This window comes from Astatotilapia calliptera, chromosome 1 (assembly GCF_900246225.1).
Source record: "Astatotilapia calliptera chromosome 1, fAstCal1.2, whole genome shotgun sequence".
Classification (NCBI taxonomy): domain Eukaryota; kingdom Metazoa; phylum Chordata; class Actinopteri; order Cichliformes; family Cichlidae; genus Astatotilapia; species Astatotilapia calliptera.
In genome coordinates, this window is record NC_039302.1 from 17,454,085 (window position 1) to 17,479,877 (window position 25,793).

Here is a 25,793-nt window from a genome sequence, read left to right on the forward strand (position 1 = left end):
GTATAATATTGGTGACGCTGAGCACGTTTCCAAGGCTACCGTCTGTCGGGCAGTCAGGAATGTTACAGTTGCACTGAAACGTCTCCTGTACTCGTTTGTGGTGTTCCCCGGTCATAGACCCACAAGATTTATCAAGGAGGGATGCCACAAAATTGCAGGTATCAGGATGAACGAAACTTAATTCATGATGTGGTGATATTTGAACTACTACTTAAATTTTACATTTATGTTCACGGTTCCCAGGCGTGATTGGCTGTATAGATGGCACTCACATTCCAATCATTGCTCCTTCAGTAAATGAAGGAGACTATGTGAACAGGAAGTCTTTCCACAGCATTAATGTGCAGGTACATAGTTCCCTGTAGCATTTCAAACTAACAAATTATTTCATTATAGTAATGGATGCTAATTTGTGTTCTCTGCACTGTGAAGATCATATGTGATGCTGCCAACATTATCACAAATGTGGAAGCCAACTGCTCAGCCTCTGTGAGTGGTGGTGGTGGAGGACCCCCACCTGTTTTTCGGGCCTCCGCTTTTTTTTCTGTTGGCTATAACGGGTCACATTTGAGCATACAGAGTAAGCAAATATGTACTTGTAATGTGCTCAGATAATTTCAATAAGTGCTTACAGAGGGGAAATTAATGTAGCCTCTAACTGCAATTGATTTACATCGGACAAACAGACCAAGCACTATGGCTCATAATACAATTACACCTTACCTGTTTGGACTATATTTTTATATTTCATTTTTACTTGCTGCCAGGAACGTTTGGGGCCTGTTGGGTTGCACCTGCGCTCAAATCACATCACAAAATCAAATGTATAAAATAAAAAATAAAATAAAATATAATAAAATAACATGTTAAATGGGTGGAAATCCCTAGATCAATGTTTAAATTAACACTCACGCATTGACTCTGTTGGCTATGTTTTGCCATGCATGCTCCCTTTCTTTTGCAGCTGAGGCTGTGTTACTTTTTTTCCGCGGAATTTGCATGTTATCGGCATATGCTGCCATCAGAATTTCGGCCTCAAGCGCTGTAAAATACATTGACCGCGCCTTCTTTCCGACGGCATCCCAGGTCGTATCCTAAGAGACTGCGCATACCAGCTAGCTCCTGTGTTCACTGAGATATTCAACATCTCTTTATCTCAGTCGGTGATCCCCACATGCTTCAAAGAGTCCATCATTGTTCCTGCTTCTCTCAATGACTATCGCCCTGTAGCCCTCACCTCAGTAGTGATGAAGTGCTTTGAACGCCTGGTCAGAGACTTCATCATTTCTTCACTACCAGACACACTGGACCCACTACAGTTCGCTTACCGTCCAAATCGTTCCACAGACGATGCCATCTCTCATCTCCTCCACACATCACTCACTCACTTGGACACTAGAAGGTGGAATTATGTTAAAATGCTCTTCATAGACTACAGCTCTGCATTTAACACCATAATTCCCTCCACACTCACCACCAAGCTGGAGCATCTGGGACTCAGCTCATCTATGTGTCAGTGGATCTCCAACTTCCTAACTGGCAGACCACAGGCAGTAAGGATGGGCGGACATGTCTCAGCCTCCACCACTCTCAGCACTGGAGCCCCCCAGGGGTGTGTTCTGAGCCCCCTGCTGTACTCTTTGTACACATATGACTGTGTGGCCACTACCAGCTCCATCACCATCATCAAGTTTGCTGACGACACCGTCGTGGTGGGCCTGATCTCTGATAACAACGAGACGGCCTACCTGAAGGAGATTAGGAATCTGGAGAACTGGTGCCAGAGGAACAACCTCCTTCTAAACGTCAGTAAGACAAAGGAGCTGATAGTGGACTTCAGCACTAAGCAGGAGAGGAACTACCAGACCCCCGTCATCAACGAGTGCCCAGTGGAGAGAGTGGACAGCTTCAAATACCTCGGAGTTCACATCACGCAGGACCTTTCATGGTCCTGTCACATCAACACCGTGGTGAAAAAGGCCCGACAGCGTCTCTACCACCTCAGACGCTTGAGAGACTTCCAACTGCCCTCCAAGGTGCTCAGGAACTTTTACTCGTGCACCATAGAGAGCATCCTGGCGGGAAACATCTTAACCTGGTTCGGGAACAGCACCATGCAGGACAGACGAGCTCTACAGAGGGTTGTGCGGTCAGCTGAGCGCACCATCCGCTCCGAGCTCCCTGACCTGCACTCAATCTACAGCAGGCGGTGCTGGACCAAGGCCAGGAAGATCGTGAAGGACCTCAGCCATCCCAACAACAGACTGTTCTCTCTGCTGAGGTCAGGAAAGCGATTCCGCTCCCTGAAGACCAACACAGAGAGACTGAGGAGGAGCTTCTTCCCGCAGGCGATACGGTCTCTCAATCACACCACCACACAGTACTGACCCACACATACAGTTCTTACACACACACTGGACTTTCTGGACTTTGGTTTTGCACAACACTGGTCACTATATTCTTCATTTCCGGTTAATACTTGTACAGCTGCTGTTATTGTGTATATATTTATTTAGATTTAGATTTCTTCATACATTCTTATATAGTTCTATATTGTGTATTGTGTATTTTGTTGTACAGTTATTTTATTTTCAACTTTAATTTATATATTTATCTTTATCTTATTCTTCCCAGTTAAATTTACCCTTCATTCTAATTTGTGTTGTACAGTTATTTCATTTTTAACCTTAATTTATATTCTATTACTTCCTAGTTAAATTTACCCTTTTTAATTTTTCATATTTATTTCCTATCTTATTCATAGCCTTTTCCTTTTTTGTTTTCTTTAGGTCACGAGCAGTTGTCCAAGCATTTCACTACATATCGTACTGTGTATGACTGTGTACGTGACAAATAAAAATTTGAATTTGAATTTGAATTTCCCTCCGTCTCCATGGTGACTCGCTTAATCTGTGCTCCACTAATCAGGGCTTTATGTATCCTCGTGCGCGCGCTTAACTTGGGGTTAAAGCAACTCCGCGTTGATTGAACTAATTGTTATCAGCCTTTCTGAAACCGAATATTCCGAGTTGGACAGTTCGGGGTTACTCAACCCTGAGTATCGTTTTTCACTCTGAGTTTTCTAAACCGGCTTCCTGAAATATGGCCCTGGCGGCTCTTTTTTACTTCTCATCCGTAAATAATCTGCTCTTTCACGTGATTCAGTTTATTTTGAAAAGTCTCAACAGGATCATGAGCTTTATTGTGAAAGGTTTATGTGGAACATAAACAAGCGGACACGCGATGCTGTTACCGTCGTTGTTGCTAACCACAACGCAAAAAAACGGGCGCTTTTCCATCTGTAGTGTGGTTATATAAAATATAAGAGAAAGAGAGAACTTTAAGAAATTAATATAGCCGCTACAATGACCATCAAAACGATGAAAAAATATTGCCGTAAACAGTTTAATTTGCGACACCACGAAACAAACGATAGCGTAAAATGAAACAATAGATGTTTTTATATCGTCATCCGATATATATCGTTATATCGAACAGCCCTAGTTTAAATCTGTTTTTGGAAAGAGTCATTGCAAGCTATCACGAATGTTTGACTGTAGTTTTTGATGCCAAGGGCAAAACATACAATTATTAGGTTTGGAGGTCATTCAATTACTTTAGGGCCATGGAAAATTTGGACAGGTTTGTACGCATCAGACATGGACTTTACATAACATCTCACTGGGGAAATTCATTTGTTACAGTAGCACAAGGGGCAGAAAGAAAATAGTGAAAACACCTAAAAATACTAAAATGCACAGAAAAGAAGCAGAGCTTCTACAACAACCTTTGTGGTTCTCCATAACCTCCTCTTATGATAAACTCTGGCATGTGTGTGATACACAGAACAGATTTTACTCACTGTTTTTTGTGAGTCTTTTGTAAAACGTGAAGACCTGCTGCTCTGAAGCCTTTGAATGTTTCTTTTATTTAATGAGCAGTAGTTTTCACCCTGCAATAATGCTGCTTGGTAACTTCATGACAAGTTGGAAAGGAACATACAGTATGTAAAACATTATTTTAGCATGTATTACAAAATACTGACAGGAAGAGTTTCTCATCCCTTAATAAATGAAATCATCATTTCATTTTTATTTGATAATCTGAAACAACCTAAGAAATCTAGACGAGGGCAAACACATTTTACTTTACTGTACATTCAGCAGATGTTTAAGTTGCCCTGACCTCAATTACAGAGGACAGTTTGAATTCAGGCAGATCCAGTTGACGAATACGACGGTTTCAATGCTGCTCCTTTCCCCGTCTCTCTCACTTCCTCCCTCCCCGAGCGCCGCCTCAGAGCCATTCTTTATTGCCACCCATGATTAATGCAGCTATGAATGGGTTTCTCTTTCACCCGAGCACTGTGGGAGAACAGCTTCTTTCGTTCTTTCTCTCTTTCTTCCTTTGCCATTTTGCTTTCTTCCCAATGTGACCTGATTTAGTCACAGAGTGTGAAACTGATTTGGACTCATTTGCATGCTAATTCCATAAAGAGAGGTGAAATGATGTGTAAGTATCACCTCGCTGATTCTAGGAGACACCGTCGCATTTGGAAGACATAATATGCAGTATAAACTCGATAATTCACAGACTCATTGTTCAGAAATCCAACCAGGGAACAGCACGAAGGGACACACTTTTAAGTGCTATACAACATTTTCACAGGTACGTGCAAAAAGAGGTAAAATGCTTGCACTGCTGTGTAAAATGCCCTTTTTAATGTTGGTATTACTGCATTGTGTTTGTTTTTTCCACGAAGTTCATGCTTTCATATACACATTATGTCTTGAAAGTCAAGGTTTTCTTCTAATAAGCTCATTAAAAGGTTTGAATTAATTATATGTTTGTGTGTTTAATTTAATTCTAATCCATGAATATGTGGCCAGTAATTCTGTCTGGAGCCAGTCTCCCAGTTTAGTTCAGCATCCTCCCCTTCATCCTCCCATCAATATCTTTTCATTGTATTTTTATTAAAAGAATGTAATAAATTAATTACTACACTGAAGATGCCTCGATTAGATAATATACCTGTGTAGCAGACGCCACTTGTCTGCTTTGAAGAGCTCCAGACAATATGCTCTTGCTCTTCACACCTGATTCAGCATGGTGTCATTTTGAAAACACAGGAGCGTGTAAACACTTCCTTCTGGCCTGAAACATTTCTCGCCAACTTTCATGCCTCACCTCGTCCGTCAGTGCTTTGAAATTGATTACTTGAAAGTGCTGGCCACTAATGCACTGAAGGAGGTGAAGAAAAGTTTCACGCAATCAGGAGACTCTGGTTTTCGCAAACGAACAAGAGGAACACGAAAGAAGCCTGTTGTTGACGAGAAGGATAACATCTAGAGCCAACAGCTGACATATGTTGGTTATTTTCTTCATCTTTTCCTTTGTCTACACTGAACAAAAATATAAACGCAACACTTTTGTTTTTGCTCCCATTCCCCATGGGATGGACGTAGAGACCTAAAATTCATTCCAGATACACAATATAACCATCCCTCCCAAACAGTGGTCACAAATCAGTCCAAATGTGTGGTAGTGGGCACATCTGCTATATTGAGATAATCCATCCCACCTCACAGGTGTGCCACATCAGGATGCTGATCTGACATCATGAGTAGTGCACAGGTGTACCTCAGACTGCCCACAACAAAAGGCCACCCTGGAATGTGCAGTTTTGTCTCACAGCAAAATGCCACAGATGCCACAAGCAATGAGGGAGCGTGCAATTGGCATGCTGACAGCAGGAATGTCAACCAGATCTGTCGCCCGTGCATTGAATGTTCATTTCTCAACCATAAGCCGTCTCCACAGGCGTTTCAGAGAATATGGCAGCACATCCAACCGGCCTCACAACCGCAGACCTCGTGTAACCACACCAGCCCAGGACCTCCACATCCAGCAGGTTCACCTCCAAGATCGTCTGAGACCAGCCACCCAGACAGCTGCTGGAACAATTGGTTTGCACAACCAAACAATTTCTGCACAAACTGTCAGAAACCGTCTCAGGGACGCTCAACTGCATGCCCGTCGTCCTCATCGGGGTCTTGACCTGACTCCAGCTCGTCGCCGTAACAGACTTGTGTGGGCAAATGCTCACATTCGATGGCGTCAGGCACGTTGGAGAGGTGTGCGCTTCACGGATGAATCATTGTTCACATTGTTCAGGGCAGATGGCAGCTGAGAATGTCCCAGTTCTTGCATGGCCAGCATACTCACCGGACATGTCACCCATTGAGCATGTTCGGGATGTGCTTGACCGGCGTATACGACAGCGTGTACCAGTTCCCACGAATATCCAACAACCTCGCACAGCCATTGAAGTGGAGTGGACCAACATTCCACAGGCCACAATTGACAATCTGATAGACTCCATGCGACGATGTGTTGCACTGCATGAGGCAAATGGTGGTCACACCAGATACTGACCGGTTCTGGGTCCCCAGACCCCCAATAGCGCAAAAAACTGCACATTCCAGGGTGGCCTTTTGTTGTGGGCAGTCCGAGGTACACCTGTGCACTACTCATGATGTCAGATCAGCATCCTGATGTGGCACACCTGTGAGGTGGGATGGATTATCTCAATATGGCAGATGTGCCCACTACCACACATTTGGACTGATTTGTGACCACTGTTTGGGAGGGATGGTTATATTGTGTATCTGGAATGAATTTTAGGTCTCTACGTCCATCCCATGGGGAATGGGAGCAAAAACAAAAGTGTTGCGTTTATATTTTTGTTCAGTGTATAAATACAAACTGCGGTAAACTTTGCATGCTATCTATATACCAACCGAAGCATCACAGAGCTGCTGAGATTCAAACAACAGTTCAAAGATAAGCTTATACTTTAAGAACTGTCACAAACTATGAAACAAACATCCTCCTGACTGATCCACTGAACATGACCTGGATTTATCCGTGCTCCTTCACCTGTTAGAGCAATAACACTAAGTCTGACCCCTAAGTCAAAAGCTGGCAGATAATCAAGAGAAATGCTTGGTTAAGTCACTTCAGACTACCATAATGGCTGCATTGATGATAACATTGGCTCTAAAATCAAAGACGACCGGACTTTAAAAAATGCATTTAACAGGGGAAGACACAGACCACACTTTCAAGGAAAAACTGAAATTCAATGAGACACGGCTGTCCAAACAAATGAAGTAACACTGATACGGCTGTCGTATTCATGGGCGTAATCAAGAGCTGGACAACAGCGCCTGACCTGACTCGACCTAAGTCCTTCAGGATATTCATGGTTCATTCAGAGACATCTGACTGTAGATGTTAAACAGCCTGGCATTTTATATGGTTAAGACAGAGAGAAATATCTTTCACCAGCTTCATGATTTGGAATCACGTAAGCTTGAAAACAGGATAAATATGTTGTGCCATTATGATTTTTATTTTTAAAAATGGACAACTTTGTAATGATTGTCAAATTGAATATGTCATGAGGCTATCTTGGGAGCAGTATTCTCATCATTGTGTTATGGTGAGTCACATCTTGTCTCCTCTGAGTTTTGATGCTGTAATCAAGCCCACAAATGAACCAGAAAACCATTTCTGGTTGTGACAAACACTGAATTTTGATTAGGCTACAAACTTAAAAAAAAAAAGAAGAAAAAACAGCTGGCGTAAGCTGAAAAGCACAAGATTAAAGTCTTTGCTGCGCATCCAGAGCAGCCAGTGAAGCTGTGCAGGGAAAATGATGAACACTATACTATTGCTGGATGCTACTTTTTCATATTACCTTTAGGAAGCACAGCCGGTAGGAAGAGAAAGGTGCAGCATATTTTATATTACTACATGTAGATGTCCTTCTGTCAGCTGTAATTTTCAAAATGTTTTTCTTCATATTGACTATTTTGGCTGGCTGCAACAATTTGTTCTGTATTTTAATCTAATTTAAGCCCCATATGGTAGACTGCCAAACCAAACAACATTGCATTTAAAACGCACATACCTCTACCAAGGATGCACTCTCCTCTAAATATGTTTTAACAGCTTAAATGTTTAGACTTATTTTTAATCTCCATCCAAATCTAAATCTGAGTGAGTGAAGACTGAGCAATGATGAGCAATCCCACTGACGTCTGGTGGGGGGGAGCCAATCAGTCCTGACAAAAATTCACAAAATGAGCACGACCTTTTAACACTGAAACGTTTAATGATGCTGCGTAATGAGTTCAAATTACATGCTAGAAACCATGAAAATCATCAGGCATTTGTTATGCAGTACACAAATACTCTGGTTCACATGAGATAGCAGGATAATAAAAGTTAAGCTAAGCTTGCTCAAAAGATGACTTTTTGTTGTTTTTTAAGATATTACTTGTTTTGTCCATGTTTTGTCCCTGTGTTGCACAGCTCTTCGCTTGTGAAGCTGAGAAGAAACGAGACTGACTCTAGCGATGATGCCATCTGGATATAAACCCTCCATAGATGGTGAATAATTGAACAACTCATACCGACAGGAGAATACGACAGCAGAGCAGTGATCTCAAAAGCTTTCAATGATCAGACTGCTTTCTGCCACTAGGCGCTTCTCAGTCAATACCAAAAGATTCAATTTGACAGTGTTTGTGAAGTAGTGTGGGATCATGGGAGTTTTGTTACATCGCTAATGTAATGATAACTGCTTGCTTAACATTAAACAGGTGGACCCATGACATTGAGGTGGACTACACATACAGCCACGTTGTGAAGTCAAGCAAAAAGTAGCCTAGTAGTGATATCCATGTCCAAATAATCACACTAAAATGAACTACATGTGCATTTATGAATGCTGTAGTAACATTATTACCATGGTTGTCTATAGGTGCTAAAGGGGAAATGACTGCATTGACAGACAACCAAAAATTAAATGTCCCTTACACTGAAATAAACACATTTCTCTGGGTTTGTACATTATTGAAGGCATTTCATATTGTAAATATATATATAATTTATCAGATTGTGCAAAAGCCAACCCGAATTACTTAATGTTTTGCTAGCAAAGTTTGTGCAGTGACTTCCTGAAAATGTGCAAATGCTCATGGAAATACAGTATATAAGGCAAATATCTACAACTCTAAGAAGGTTGTAAGTCAATGTTTGGTGTGATCACCTTTATTCTTCAACACAGTCAGAACTCTCTTAGGCAAGCTTTCTTGTAATTTCTTTAAGCAGTCTTCAGGAATAGTTCTCCAGTCTTCTTTAAAGACACTCAAAACTCTTTTTTTGACAAAACCTCCACCACTGGCTAACAGAGCCATGACAGATTCCCACCATGTTTTAATAGTGGCTGTAGACATTCACTGTTATACCTCATTCCTGACCTCCTCTGTAGATATTGACGGCAATTTGAGCCAAATACTTCAAATTTAGATGCAACACTCCATCAGACTTGTTACTGCTGATTTTCAGTCCAGTTCTTGAGTAATTCTTGAGTAAAGGTTAATTCTAACCTTCCACCGAGACCATTTCTGATGAGTCTTCAGTGAACAGCAGATGGATCAACTGTTTCTTAAGACTTTCAGATACTGTCCTACTGGCTATATTGTTTTCAGGCATGATAATTTTCTTCTTTTGTCCTCCACCTCTCCAGTTTCCTCAATTTTTTCAAGGACACATTGCACACCATGCCTAGACATGCTATATTTTCATCTATTAGCTCTCTGGGAATCACCTTGTTAGGTCCAAGGACTGAAGTGAAAATGAGTGAAAAAGCAGCCAATGTCCAAAGCAAAACTTTGACAGTTCTTCAGAAGCCTGGAAAAGTATTATTTAATGCCACTTAACAAAATTACCGAAAAATTACCAGAAAGTCTGACACCTTGGAAGCAAAATATACAGAAGTAAGAGGTGACTGGAGACAGGCTTGGATATCTACCGACAGTACTGAGAGAGTCAGTATTGCTGCAAAATATCAGATGTTGTAGTCCAAAACCTGGCTTGGAGACAGACTGGTGACCAGGCTATGTTTTACAGGTAGGATAGGCTCCAGCCTAACTATGACCCAAAATTAGACAAGCAGTTAAGTAAATGGATGCAATGATTGTAGTGCAAACCAAAAATTGAATAAATTATGCATTGATATAAACAGGTAAGAGATTCATGTCTTTGGTTTGTTTCTCTGTTTGAACGGAAGTCATATTAATTTAAATTCATTTTAAAGGGGATTACGGAAACAAGCTCTGAGCTGGTAATTATATCTCACTTATTAGTAGTTTCTCAGCACCTGTTTGCTAGTTAACATACAGACACATTGTGGTTTGTAGATTGTCTGCTTCATGCTAAATTCTGTGTAGGAACCTCCAAAAGTTGATTCTGTTCATCTGGACGTAGCGTTTTGTGGGAGAAACGTTTCGTCACTCATCCAAGTGACTTCTTCAGTCTCAGCTGACTGCAGGTTTCCCCAAGCTTATAAACAGTACATTTGCATAATGACTGAAACCAGCCCACTGAAGGAACAATGGGCTGGGAGGTCAGTTCCTTAATCATAATTATGCAAATTCTCATGACCATTGATCAACAACCACTGACCAAAACCCACTGATCAAAGACCACTGATCAATGGCCATGAGTACCATTCACAGAGAGTTGGGGAATGGCTGCAATCACAGCATTGTAAGATGGTGAAAGATGTACCCTTAGGCCCCCTCCTCGATTCAGAGATGGGCTTTCCCTTTTCACGTAAATGGCCTCCTTGACTCCACGCTCAAACCAGCGTTCCTCCCTGTCCAGGATGTGCACATCCTCATCATTGAAAGAGTGTCCACTGGTCTGTAGGTGTGAACAGACTGCAGAGTCCTGGCCTGACGAGGTAGCTCTTCTGTGTTGTGCCATCCGCTTCGCCAGACAGAGGTTGTTTGGTTTCCCCAATGTATAAATCCTGGCAATCCTCCTGGCACTTAACAGCGTACACTATGTTACTCTGTTTGTGTCGGGGACCCGATCCTTGGGGTGGACCAATTTTTGGCGCAGCGTGTTTTGGGGTTTGAAAGCCACAGAGACCCGGTGTTTAGAAAAAATGCATCTCAACTGTTGCGATACTCCTGACACCTATGGGATCACTACAGGTTTTCGCTTGGGCAGCGGTTGTCCTGCTGGAGCTTTCTTTAGGTGCCTTTCCCGCTTTGACAAAAGTCCAGCTGGGATAGCCACATTTACTCAGGGCCTTCTTGATGTGCTGTTCTCTGCCTCCCTGTCAGAGGGGATGGTGTTCGCTCTGTGTTGTAAGCTTGGGGAAACCTGCAGTCAGCTGAGACTGAAGAAGTCACTTGGATGAGTGACGAAACGTTTCTCCCACAAAACGCTACGTCCAGATGAACAGAATCAACTTTTGGAGATTTACTTTCCTGGATGATTGAGAATGCATCAAGACGTTCTGTGTAGGAAATTTGCTTCCTCTAATTTTTCACCCAATGTAACAACACTACAGCACCAGACTGTAGAGAAAGCCCATCATAAGTCATGATTTCATTTTAATGGCACGTGAAAATGAACAGATACTGTATATTGATCTTGGAATGTTTCGCTCAAGGGCACGATAGTCTTTTATTGTATCTTCAGTTATGCAAACATTATGAACAGATTACAAACTGTAAACATTTTGCATATGAAATCCACAGCTTACAGACCAAATCTTTTAAGAAGATATTGCTCATGATATCATGTAATGGATATTGAAATTCCCCTATGGCACAGCTATCCACAATGCTAAGACAGAGTCATTTATGCCGTTGCATGTTAAAACTGAGCAGCTTATTCATGATTTAATCACAGATTTCCAAATACTAATTATCTTTTATTATTTCCGCTGCAGGGCTAGAGGTTGTTGCCCTCTTCTGGCTTTCCCCCAGCGTCCAATCTGGTATCCTGCGACTGCAGCCTTGAACAAGATCCCAACAGGCTGCAGAAAAGGTGACTGTCCTTCACTGCAGGTGCTACACAGAAAACGATCCCCGCCCTGAGACAAAGCAGGGGTGGTGGTGGAAGAGCCACGCACAGGAGGATGTTATAGAGAAAGCGCGGCCCTGAAGGAAAAGGTGGAAGGTGATTGGTGAGGGGTCGGCTTGTAGGAGGGGGTGATAATGATAAAAACCTGACATTTCTACTCTAAACACGCCAGCGAGTTCACATGCTGTGCACATCCTTATGAGTATCTGTCATGGCTCTCCAGGGGCCCTTTACTTCCTTTAATAGCCATACATTACTCTCCTCTCTCTGCACTCATCCTCCACAGTCCTGTTCACCACCCTCTTCCTGAGCTGAACACAGCCATTGTTCTTCTCTTTCCGTCTGTTGCACACTCCCATCTTTAACCTCTTGTACCAGTTTTATAAATTTCTCCTCATTTTTTCCTCTACCTGCACATAACAGATTGCAAAGATTAGTAAATCAGTTATAAAGCGTTTAGCTTTTTTGGCAACGGGTGATATGTGGCTGCAGGATTGCTTTTTTATAATCATGGGTAAGATGCTGCAAATGTATCTATATAATGTCAGTGACCTACTATCCAAACGCTTTCGTTGTATGTTTGTAGATTGTGAACATAATCTTATCATGGCCTGTTTCACAGATCAAACGACGCCACCTGATCATACCACAGAGATTCACTATAAAATACTGAATGGCTGTATCACTGCAAATCCTTTAAGGCTTATGTAACTCGTAATAACATTACGGAGCTTAAAATCTATCCGACCGTGGGTCAGCATCGACATTGCCGCTGCTGCTGTCAGGGAAGTCAACAAAACAAGAGTTGTACTATAAACAGCTAAAAAGGGGGATGCCATACAAGTGGATGATGGCTACACTGAAACTCATAGATGCTGCGTGATACAAAGCAGAGCCTGTGAGCCTGTCCCCTACTCCCTCTGAACACAATGAACAGGCAGACACAATGCTGTCAGCATCTGCCCTCACCAGCATCTGTGGCTGGAACTGCATGATACACAAATCTAATATTAAACACAGGCTTCAGATACATTCAAGTTTGCTTAACTTGATTTCAAGTAAAGGGATATAACAGTATAAGTGGTGGGGACTAATGCACCTTACTTGTTTTTAACTTTACTTCCTTAACCTAATATCTCATTCAATTACATGCCATTTCCCCACACGGCACGTGTGGGGAAATGGCATGGATGGGGTATATTTATAAGAAAATGGGCACATATCATGGAAAACGGGCCATTTCCACAAAGAGAACTGCACACGCCTGAGGTTTCCACCCCCTTAAATAAAACGATGCTGGAAAAGATCTGTGCCCATTAAGGACATCCAAATTTAATGACCTTCCTCGTCTCGTGAGAAACTAAAGGCCTATTTGCAATATAAGTACAATCAATAATTTTAGGCGTAGACTCGGCTGCGCATGGATGAATCACCGAGAATTGTAGCAGCAGGTCTCAGCAGACCTACTCCGAGCTTCTTTTTTTTTCTTTTTAACTGAGCTGTCCGTGAGAACAAGCACTCTGAATCATAAACTTCGGCAGCAAGAAACGATTTCGGTCAAAGCTCAGCGCCCCGTTGTTAACACTGATGCTAAAGGCAGATCCACGGGCTAGGGCGATCAGCATCCATGCACCCTGTCCCCCCTCCCCGATGCCTGGGAGGAAGGCGTAGAGGTTGTAACCGTTACCGGGGATCAACCGTGCTTGTATCTTTTCTTAATAAAAACAAAACAAAACACATCCTACCTGGAAAATGTCATATGCTGCTCAAGTCACCTCGTGTTGAGATTTGCGAGAGATGGAGCTGGCTGGTCGCGCATCACTCGGTGTGCGTGCGTGTGTGCGTTTGTGTGTGTATCACCGACAGAAAGCGTACGGAGTACAGCGGCTGGCAGCGGAACCCCGGAACGAGCATAACGCAAAGCGAGCCCTCTGCGGTTGTCTGGTCGGCACAAAAAAAAAGAAAAGAAAAGATAGAAACACTCACACAAGAGCCAGCTACCCCACCCGAGCGGCAGTTCGAACTACACCGTCACTGTTACATTACAAAGAGGGCTTAGGTGGTGTAGCTCACAGTGTATAACCGCTGGAAACAGGAAATCGAGCGTCCACATCCCGACAAACTAATGTGGGACAAACATAGTATTTGCGTGGGGCAAAGTGGGACAGTTAAAAGAACTGGGAGATAGTCAAAAACATCTAAATGCAAGGTCAAATAATTAGCCCACCTAGGTGCTCATGTCCCCCAATGCCTAGTATGTTGTTATGAAGTTTGAACATGATCCATAAAAAATGTGGGTAATATAACGTTTTTACTGATTCTCACTTTTAGTGTGACCTTGAGCCAATTTTTAACAAAATTAAATTAGCTCTAGCTTATTGGTATCTGTCACCACACAAAATGTGAAGATACTATCTTGAAAACTGTGGATGCTAGACTGCTAACAAATAGACAATCAATCAATCAATCAATCAATCAATCAATCAATCAATCAATCAAACTTTGACCTTTTAATAAATTGAGTTTCTGATAATAACTCGATAATAACTCAAAGCTCTGTTTCCAGAAGGTGCTATAGATAAAACCTCTAAACAATGTTACTACCGAAAGGTGATTCATTTTTGAACTCTTTTAATGGCACAGGAACATGAATGGTTTGTTAGTGTATACAGAAAGACCATATGCAAAAATATTGTTGAAAAATAATACAACCCTGTATGTAAAAGTTGGTTCACTGTGTGAGATACGTAAAAACAGAATGCAATACTTTACAAAATGTCTAAATCCTTTATTTTTTTTATAATGGTTAAAAGACAGCATAAGAAATGTTGACACTGATCAGTAAACCACTGCATGTCATTTGAAAAGCTTAAACTGAGAACAAAAACATATTAAAAAGGGCCAAGTACCTCCTGTTGCTTCAGAAATGATGTTCATTTTCTATTATTAATTTTGCAGCCTTACAGCCCTGTGCCTGCATAACGTCATTACCACATTAATATGCCTGTTGATAAGCTGAGCTGATAGCTTGCTCCATACTGAATATAAGTACAATAAATAATTCTAAAAGATGATTGCAAATTTTGGAGAGTCTTTAAAGTCAGAATCAGGAAATAAATCAGGAAGCAGATTGTAAAATTGACATAAAAATGTATTTTTAACTGACTCGCTAATTAACTGTGTAGACCACAGCTGATCCATCTTGAACTTTATTGCGTGTAGAAAAAAAATATTGATGTGTTTTCACATCAATTATAGTAGCAGTAGTTAAGTGACAAGGACAATTTTCTCTACAAACACCACAGCCTCAGGTTTCAGACAGAAGACAGCACTGTCACCCAGTGGCTGCACCTGTGCATCACAACTGAGTCAACAACTAAAAGCGCTGCCAGAGATGGGGGAGGCTGAAATCTGACACAGAGAAGCAGACTGGAATATGTTTAAGAACACTGATGCTTTGTGTGTCATACACTGGAAAAATGGGACTTCTTAGCACTATCATTAATGAATATATTTTAACCATTTTGATTACTTTGGTCAAATTTGTGCTAAATAATCAATTTGACAATATACTTTAGGATGGTTGCTGGTGGTAAAGAGGCTGAAAATAAGAGACGGAGGACCAAAGCCCACACAGCAACAACATGAAAAATTTCTTGTCCAAAGTATCCTGGCATCTTGTTCATGAGTAAGGGAGAGGGGAGATTGAAAGATGAATTGGTGCGGTATCTGCAGGAATATGGGCACTGTACTGGTCCAGTGTGGTGAAGAGAGACCTGAGCATAAAAGCGAAGCTGCCAGTTGACATTCCTACCCTCACGTATGGTCATGAGCTCTGGGTAATGACTGAAAGAACAACGCTGTGTAAACAAGCAGTGGAAATGAGCTTTCCCCAAAGCATGGCAACGTGAGATGTTCTGGCCATGTCCTACTGAGAAGAGGCCCTGGGGTAGGCTCAGGAGACACTGGAGAGATTACTGGAAGTGCCCCGGGGTCACTGTAGCAGAAGGACAACTGACAGTATTTGGTTTTAAAAAATGTTTCTGTGGAAATGATGGACCTGACACCAACAGCTTTTGCAGTTTTACACGTTTTTTATTTGTTCAGTGTTTTTTCAATGGGCAACTTTCCTGCTTCCCCGCTTGTACCACACACACCACCCCACCTCAGGTCCCGGCACATCTTTTACAGGGGAGACGTGATCAGTTGATGGAGCTCAGGTATCTGAGCAACAACAAATTTGGGCTATTTAAAACACCATGTTTTCACTAACTCCAACACTAGAAGCGTCTTCATGCAGTTTTATTCTCCTGTAAGTCAATGAGCTTTGCGCTCAGTACTTGTTGGGAAGACCCTCGGGCCTGAAATGGTTGGGATCATTTCCGTCTCGCCCCCAACGGTTTGCCGCCTGATCAGCTTCGGAGTCCTCAGCGCCATGACCCAGTCTCTCCTGCACCCACTCTCTGGTGTTACTAAAATGGAAATAGACAGTGAATCCACCTATCTTCAGTAAGTACGTTTCAGAACAACATCAGAAACTGAAAAAATGAGAGAAGCAGAATTAGCAGCCTTAAAAAATTAGTGATTAGTTAATCAAAAATACAAATGAATTTCAGTAAAGTAGATTGTCAAACCTGATAACCTCAGCAGCCCATCTGCCTCCTGCTCCTCTCTGTGCAGCATCAGAGTTTCCTCTGGCATGAAAGTATTTGTCTGAATCTTTCCAGTTGGCCTCCCTCATGTCGCTGTAGGCTCGCCACATATCACCAGCCCCTGATCAGAATTACAGAAAACAGTACTGATAATAAATAATGACAACATTCGCAATTAAAATATCAAAATCTGAGAAATATGACAGATTGTTGTTAGGTATTTAAAATGCCATATTTCTAACCTTTAACTGCTTCAATTGGGAAATTATACCACTGGGCATTGGTTTCCACAATTAGAATGAGAAAAATCCCAGCCACAAGCAACTTCATGGCTGCAGAAGTCACAAAATTTAAATCTAAAATGCTTTTTTTTTTTTTTTACACAGTTTAGACAAATCTTTAGAGCTCACTGAATAACTTACTACTGAGGGACGCACTGGTCTTATATTCTGTTCTGTACAATCATAGGATTACTCAATAATGGAAAGTTTTGGTCCATGTTTACAGAAAGGAAAGTTCAGCCAAACACACCAGGCACCAGTTGTGAAATCGCAGGTATTCACAGCTGTGGAAAAAAAGAGCAAGCTTCATGTAAACCAAAACATCCGAGGGGTTTTTTGCTCATCATGAAAAATCTCTGTTCATTCCAATAAACTCTGCTGCCTTACCTTTATCAATGTATGTGCAGCAATTTATTACTATTAAAGTTATTTATTCATTTTTAGATGTGTTAATGTTTGCTTCTTTCTAGTTTCTTCTGGTTATGTCGTCTTGAATTCAGAATGCAAATCCAGAGTTGTCAGGAAAATTTGGACAAAAATGATTGTTTATGATGTTGTTGCTGCTGCTGTTTTTGTCACTGATGCCTCAGGACGTGATTTTGCGCGAGAGAAAGTCATGCACATGAGCACAAATGCACATATATATGTGTCTACTGGTACACGCTGGTGGTGCTACTGCTGCATTAGTTTGTGTGTTACACTTTACTGGAAAAAACCTATATGGGATTTCTTAATAAATGTAAAAAAGATCTATTGCAGTCTATTGCGATCTCTTTGTCTGTTTCTTTTTAAAACATATGCATGTTAGTTTAGGTTTTTGGTTGTGTCAAGGCTGCGTCTGTGAATTTAGTTTTGTATTTTCCATCCATCCACATTTTGCCACATACTTATATGTCCGTGTATTCTTTGTAGTTATTTTCTAAACAGTTTTTATTGTTAAAAGCAGTTAAATCAGGTGGAGGAAGTGGTTGGGGAAAGGGAAGTCTGGGCTTCTCTGCTTGATGAGTCACTAGATTTGTGGTAGAAAATGGATGAATGGATGGTTGGAAGGCATATGGTGAAGGCATCAAAGCATCATTAGACAAGATGAAATAATAAAATTAATACAACTTGCAAACTAAGGATATTTCATCTCTGTCTTTATGTTAGTTTGATTTTCCCAGTTCAGAAAATAGTTTCAAGTAGCTTCTGTTTTTCCTCAAAAGTCTATGTTTTATTTTTATTTTAACTGGATATTTTTGCACATCTAGTTTTAGTTTTTATGTTAGTTTAGCTATAACTCTTCATAGTTATAGAAGACTAAAAGAAAAATATATTTGTTACTCATAATAGTTCATAATCTAAAAAAAGGAGAAGCATACAGTTATAAGTCAGAATGAAGGTAATGTAATGCACAATTCAGAGGCAACCTGCCAAAAATGCTGTAGCAGACCTCAAAGGAATATAAAGGAATGCTCACTTCAGTGACCTGAAGCATCTTTGTAGAAGAAAGAAGAGAGGATCAAAATACCGCCACAAATAATGACAGGGGGTAATATGTCACGTGTTGTTGTTCATCTGAATTTGTTATCATCTTAAATAGACAGTGAAAATCTTACTTTCCAAGCTGCAGAATTTAGAGTTCATCTTTAAAGTTCACTGAATAACTTGTTTACAGGAACACTACTATTTTTATTCTGTTCAGAAACAAGCGGGGTCAGAGAGATGAAAGTTCAGCCAAGCCCACCGGTGTCCTGAGTGTGCAGCTGCAGGTTGGGGTTGTGGTGGGGATATTTAACCTGGCACTACTTTCTGTTCTTTTTAATGCTGTTCAAATCTGCATTGAATCCATAAGGGTCAACAGGATATGTTGTATTTAAAACAGAAAATCAATCTACAGTTTATTTGATCAAAAAACCAAACTATTATTTATTTATTTATTTTGCTTTGTTTTATGACAGGCTTTGATGCTGACAAAAACACTGCTCTGTTTTGAGCAGTGCTAAAGGTTCAAAGCAGCAGATGGCAGTAGAAGCCTACTGATTCCTGGCAGAGAAATAACTGTAATTCCTCCAATCATGTCACTATGACATGACATGATATGACATGACATGTCATAGTGACATATCTTACACTGAAAAAAATCTATCACACAAATTCCTATATGCATGTATATATCATATTTATTTTTAACTTCCCTCTCACCCCTGCGGGTGGACTTTATCCGTGAAGCTCAGATTCTCTAACAGAGGCCCGGGAGCTTGAAGGTCCTACACAGTCTCTTTGCTGCTCATAGGCCTGTGCTCTTCTGGACAGAGATCTTGGATGTCATTCCTGGGATCTGCTGGAGCCTGTTGCCCAGTTTGGGTGCCACTGCCCTGAGTGCCCACAGGGACCACTTCGCATCTTCTCCCCAGCTCCTCTCTCAGCCATTTGTATATTTATATATACCAGGATTTCAATTAAAGAGCCGGTGCACACTGGAACCATAAAACCAGTCACCAATACTGTTAATTTATGATGTTTGTGGCATAAACATTACATTGGGTGATGGTCCAATCATTTTTAAGCAGTCCACATGTTTGTTTTGCCGAGACCTGGGAGAACAAGCCTTGAGAACAATTTACAAAAACTAAATAAATAAAACTTACATATTGAGATTGCCTTGTTAGACTTTGGATAGGGGTTACTTTAACACAAAATTTCAATAACTTAATGGCACTATTAGTGATCAAGTTAGCAAAGGACCCAATATGCAGGCCAAATGCAGACTCTCAGGTTGGCAATTAAAAATGAACTTATGCAAAACTTAATGTGGTGGGAAAATCCTATGACTAACAAAAATTCAAAAACAAAAACAGCAGCTAAAGAAATGCAAAGAATTAGAATAAAAAGAAACCAGAGAGCGCAGAAACAAGATGGATGTGAAGAGGAGACGATAACAGAGACAGGTTTGACGCTTAAGGTACAGAAAAAGAAAAGAACAACAACAACAGTTGAATAATGATGAAATTAAACCAAATAAGAGACTGTTTCACAGTGTAGGTGTGTGGAGTGTTGAGCAGAGGATCTGAACAAAAGATGAGCTCTTTATTGGCTCTTTAGCAAATCCAAAATGTAACATAATCCAAGGAAAAATTCCAAAAACACGAATTCGAAACCTGCACAGGGAAGCTAAACCAATAACGTACACGGATAACTCACTGGTGGACTAAGCAAAAATAGCAGGAACTGGAGATGGGTGGGGAACAAGCCATAGCTAAATAAGATTGACAAAGGTAAAAGCAATCCATTCACCAATCAAGAAGTAAAAGTGGGAAGAGCCACCACTTAAAACTAAACGTCTTAAGAAATACACAAAGGAGACTAATACAGACATGGTTATTAACACTTCACAAGAAGTGCAAGACAAGAAAAGACCAAGATGCTGCCGCCCCAGCAGACCGCACTGTAAAAGATGGCTGAGGCCACCACAGAGTCATAGAAGGTCTTCAGAAGTGGGCCCTTCACTCCAAAAGACCTGAGCATCTGCAGCGGGTACAGCATGCTCTGCCTTTTCCTGTAGAGAGCATTTGAGTTGTGAGACCAGTACAGTTTATTGTTCAGGTGAACACCAAGGTACCTGTAGCTATCCACAGCCTCAATATCAATACCTTGGATGTTTAGTGGCTGCAGTGGAGGATGTTTGTGCCTGCAGAAGTCTACCACCAGCTCCTTGGTTTTACTGGTTTGGATTGGTTTTAGTGTTGATCTGTAGGTAGTTCTGCTGACACCAGTCCATAAAGCCTTAATACTAAATAGTGACTAAAACTTAAATGCAACAAGTACATGAAGTTTAAGATTGAAGATAACAAAAAAAATCAAAACAGGAATCGAAAATCAAAATAATAATAATCAGGGAACCAAACAGAAAACGCTTAACCCACTACTGTAGGGTTACACAAGCATCTCAGGGGTCTGTGAGTTAAAGCAGTGCATTGAAGATACAGCATATTACACTGTACTGCTTATTTTTTTCTCTCTTTTCTCACAAGCAAAACAGTTAGATCAGATTAAAACAAGAGCAATTAGGAAATTCAATACAAAAATGTTACTGGTGGCCTTCAAAACTAAATTGTGAAAAAGAAAGGAGACACTGTCAAATGACCAAAACACACATTAGGTGCAAGGATTTGTGTTGCAATCTTTCCACGCAATAATTTACCTTTGATTGTTGGATTTCTGCTTGGTCAGCTTTTGGTTAACTTATAAATAAATAAATTTTAAGTATACATGACAACTGGGTTACAAATAATTAGAGAACCAATCATAAAGGATAAAGCAACCCCAGAACTTAATGCTATTACCACCACGTTTCTCCAGAGAGATGGTATTAACCATGTGATAAACAGTAACTTGGAGTTCAGCCAGAAAGCTCTGTTTTAATCTCATTAGAGCAGACATCACTTTAGCTCTTCCCCTTAGTACTTTAAACCACATATGGTAAACTCCAGGTGGAAAGAGTGCCTTTCTAGCTGCTTTAAAATGATGGAGTGGTGCTGAGATTATTGCCCTAATGCCTCGCCACAGTTATCGCAGAGATCTACAAAGAATACCTTGGCGCTTAGTACTTGTTTTTTGCCACAACATGCAGTCAGATCTGTAGGACCTCAGAGACACAGGTGTACCTTCCAGAAGGTCTCAGTCAGCTTCAGGGCATTTAAAGATTGATTAAACCAAACTTACTTTAACATAATTTGGATTGCCAAAGGGTGTAAAGTGTTGGAAGACTGACATTTTGTTTTTAAACTTGTAAAAGTTTAAAAAGTATATATTTCCAGTTGTTCAAAATTGGCTACTGAGTTCTGAATGACATACAAAAGCAGTTTTATTAGTTTCATATTCTGCAAAATCATAAAAGCTGTCATTTGACTTCTGCACATTTGACATAAACAGGCTGTAACGATATTCCCTGGGCTGCTTTAAACTAGCTCAGCTGTAATGTTTCTAACAGTGCTGTTGATTGTGATATGATGAGTCTAAGATTACCTGGAATCTGAGCGCTCATGAATCACTCTTTTATTGTTTCAAATAAACCAACATCTCTCCAGACTGTGACGATATTTCGCAACGTCACCGAAAACGCCCGAGGGATTAAAGCACGGCTCGAGTTGGGCTGATGAATGTGTTGTTTTGCGTTCAGAGGAGGCACTGTGACAGGCTAATAAATATGCATCACAGTGACAGTGCGAAAAAAAGATGAAGCTGTGAGAGTGAGAAGGAGAAGTTTCTGTCCATATGCAAGGGAAGCGTATTTTTCAAGAATTAATCGAATGTTTATGCAACAGATTAAATGCATTCCACACTTGACATAAAGCAGAGGCAACAAAAGCAAAATCGTAAAACTATCTGCTTTACACAGATGCACAAAGCTCATACAAGATGTCAGAGGTGCTATCACAAGAAATGTGTCAGACAGAAATCTGTGTGATTGAACAACTGAACAAAGGTGTAACATTGAGTCAACACAGCAGAGCAGTCAACTGGCACTGAGCTTTTTGAGATAAAACACTGCTACATGCTGCAAATTGAAAAATGCTCTCTATCCCTGACATAAAATTTCACTGTTACTTCAAAGATAAAACTAAAAATAATTCTGGGCCTCCCCTAAAACAATGAGGACATGGATGATTAACTTCTACACTTGAGCTGCACTATATTTACAGCAAGAAGCTGAAGATAGCTCTTCCAATGGGTAAAAAAAAGCTAAAATAATGGTTAACTGGGGGTGCTTCTTCCTTACAAGTTGGAATTGTTTGAACTGGATGTGTAAAGTAATTTGAATTGATTTTCACTAAATGTGGTGCTGTACATTATGGCCAGACATCTTCACTCTGGTCCCATCTGTCTAGATGCAACTTTGCAAACCAAAGCTGTGCTCCTTTTAGAGAAACACAAGCTTTCTGCTGACAACCCGTTCAAACAGCCATACTTGTGCTTTCTCTTTGTTTTGGCACCACCTGACCTTTGGGTGAAGACCAACAAACTACCAAAACCAAAACCTGGAGATAATCAGTCAATTAAGGGTAGCCCCACCTGGCTGGTCATTCCTATGGAAGCAAGGTTAAGGTTGGACTTTATTTTTTCAGGGTTGCTTGTGAAAACTTTCTTTTTCACATGAATGTACTATGTTGACTTAAACAGTTTAAGAGCCAAGAAATGTTCCACTCTTGGGAGTTTCCCATTTGTGATGAACAAACAAACCAACAAACAAAACTTGCTTGCTTGTGTCACTTTCCAGGTCTTTAGCAAATTATTGACAACTCAACTTTGGTGTTAATTTGGGTTGCTCTGTGGCTCAAAATCACCAAAAACTTAGAGCCGATAAATCATATTCCATATAGTGCATTTTTCAAAATGCCATTCTAGTTGGAAAAATGTACACACCAATGGAATTTTTTTTTAAAAACTAATAAAATATGAAATATTAACAAAATATTAATGATCAAAAATACTCTCAGACACGCAATCGCATTAGGCTGAAGTAATAAATAAGTTGAGATTCTGTTGTAATAAAATCGCCAATCAGGTTACCAGCTCTGTGCTGCATTTCTGTCTTTTTATGGCTTCAAAACGATCGATTACACAGGAACAAAGAATAGAAGAGAAAACGGTTTAAAAGATATTCAGTAAGTGCATTTCAAGGACACATTTACAAGAACCTAAAAGCTAGAAAATTTTAAAGCACTTTATTGCCATGCTCACATTGTAATCTTCATCTTTAACGTTTTATTACTTTTTTATATATAATTTGCCCGCTAAACACTTTTCTTCGACTTCTTTATTAACACTGCATGCGACTTTCAGTTTAGTTGTAACACTCGGCGTTTGATCGGCTTTAAAATCACCTCCTATATTATATGTTTAACCGAAAGACAGCGTCCAGGTGACTGATTGATGGGTAACACAACACTAGAGATCGCCATTGAGCCACGATCCACGCGTGATTCAGGGCGAACGTGAATAGTGAGTAAATGTGCCTTATCGACTGTATAGGCCTTTTGGCTGTAATGGCATTATTATAATAATTAAAACGCACAGACTGCTCATGACACTACCACTAATGAAAAGCTTACTAGAGGCTCAACACGTGAGCGAGAGCAAAACGTATGGGCTACAACTTGGACACGTTATGCGTAAAAGGTATCAATATTCGCAGAGATTCTCACATGAATCCCACTGATTAGGCTATCGATCCGTAGTGAAGCCACGGAGATGAGGGTGATCAGCACTTACTATTTAAATCAGTAATTCGTGTAATTTATTTATTTCCTCCCTCTTCTGGGCTCTTTTTTTATCATCTCACATAGTAGCGACAGACTTCTGTAGCAGACTGTATGGTTACTAGAATCGATTGTCTGTCAGAATTACCTCTATTATTAAAAAGCTCGGAAAGGCTCCGGTTCACATGACAGTAGGAGCCTCTCATTGTGCAGCTCGGAGTGAAAGAGAGGCTTTGACTCTGTGTGATGAGATGAAGACCTCAGATGAAATGGACAGCAGCACCGAGGGCGCACGGATTCCTCGCCTCGGCTCTGAGTAGACGACCTCCTACCGACTTACTTCACGTCACCCCGCCCGTCTGCTTGCCGTCTCCTCCCCTAAAACCCTTCCTGCGACCAACCCTTTGAGCGACTCTGGGCTTAAAAAAATAGAGACTGAGAGAGAAAGTGAGAGAGATAGCGAGAGCGAGCCAAAACACATACTCCCAACATCACTTAGACTATCTTCTCCAGCACAACAAGGGGAGGAGGACGCACAAGTGGAGGCGCGTCCATGCGTGCCAACCGGCAGACGAACAAGACATTAAAGCGGGCAAAGGACCACAAATAAATTGGAATAAGACTGAACTCTTTGGAAAAGCGCACAGCTTTGCAAAAAAACCCCCAAACAAACAACACCCCCAAAAAAGACAGTCTAGATGAGTGAATGGTAAGAAGAGTCATGCATCTCAACGGAGGAGCAGATAACAGCAAAGGTGAGCAAAAATATTTCAGCGGCCATCAGTGGATAATTTTAATCAGGCTCTCTGCATAGTTCAAAGCTCTCGCGTTGATTGCCAGATGCCCTTGAGTGTGCCATGTTGATGTCAAGTAATGATGCTGGGGGTCATTCCAACAAGCTAATGGTTACTGCTGTCATGGTTTTATTAGTGCCTGTTTGCCTTTCACCAAAACGCACTGAAAAGCTTCGCATGGTAGTGAGAAGGGGTGCTGCAATACACCCAAGGTGGCAATATAGTGACTGTCTGTGAGCCAGCCACTTGAGCACTTGTTGTTCTCGATTTGGATCCAGTGTGCACGGTCGCATCCTTGCACGGTCGTTCTTGCACGGGGTGACCTGAGCATACATGCACAAGGTCATTTTGATGAGCAGCCTGTCGTGTTTGTGCAGCTTCGAGGTGCGTGTGTTTGTATTGTTGTCTGTAACTGAGACGAATGCGTGCCCTCCGCTGTGGTCGGAGGGGGAGAATTAGAGAGCAGACGGTGTGTAACGACAACGCTTCCTATCAAGATAAGTACCGATGGCTGTTGATGCATCTGCGAGAGCCGTGGTGGTGGTGTTGGTGGTGGGGGTAATTTTACTCTCAGTCTTGGAACCGAGGTCGAGGTCACTGACTAACACCTGATGCTGATGGAGATTTTCCTCTCAATGTCTGTCGACATGACGCAGCCCGTGTCTTACTGAGCACTGTAAAACTGCAATTGGACTTGTGTCCACCACACCCACGCACTCAGCAAGTTAAATGTATTATAATGACTGGCATCAAGTATATGGCACTATGATCCACAGACTGATTGTTCAAACTACTGCATGTAATAGTCAGTCCCCCATAAACGTGAGATATCTGTAGTACAGTTGTGGGCAGAAGAAGTCTTAAAAAACCCCC

General features: G+C 41.1%; 3 protein-coding genes across 7 annotated transcripts in view; 1 reads left to right on the forward strand and 2 right to left on the reverse strand.

Moving 5' to 3' along the window:
- apba2b (amyloid beta (A4) precursor protein-binding, family A, member 2b) overlaps positions 1 to 13,905 on the reverse strand; it is a 79,204-nt gene extending 65,299 nt beyond the window's left edge. For all 3 annotated transcript variants that reach the window (XM_026166958.1, XM_026166944.1, XM_026166948.1), the window contains exon 1: positions 13,698 to 13,905. The gene's annotated coding sequence lies outside the window, so the exon portion shown is untranslated. The remainder of the gene's footprint in view (positions 1 to 13,697) is intronic.
- A 2,121-nt stretch (positions 13,906 to 16,026) lies between these two features.
- Positions 16,027 to 17,029, reverse strand: saa (serum amyloid A). The gene is made up of 3 exons (XM_026165411.1): positions 16,847 to 17,029; positions 16,587 to 16,725; positions 16,027 to 16,424 (listed from the first exon to the last, which is right to left on the reverse strand). Exons 1-3 carry the CDS (start codon positions 16,932 to 16,934, stop codon positions 16,286 to 16,288), a joined length of 366 nt encoding a protein of 121 aa, XP_026021196.1. The 5' UTR covers positions 16,935 to 17,029; the 3' UTR covers positions 16,027 to 16,285.
- Positions 17,030 to 24,275: 7,246 nt separating this feature from the next.
- syt7b (synaptotagmin VIIb) overlaps positions 24,276 to 25,793 on the forward strand; it is a 128,944-nt gene continuing 127,426 nt past the window's right edge. Inside the window, exon 1 of one of the 3 annotated variants that reach the window (XM_026166971.1) lies at positions 24,276 to 24,881. In XM_026166971.1, the coding sequence (XP_026022756.1) occupies positions 24,833 to 24,881 (49 nt within the window). In that variant the 5' untranslated portion in view covers positions 24,276 to 24,832. The remainder of the gene's footprint in view (positions 24,882 to 25,793) is intronic. The other 2 variants (XM_026166976.1, XM_026166984.1) reach the window with 2 other exon arrangements.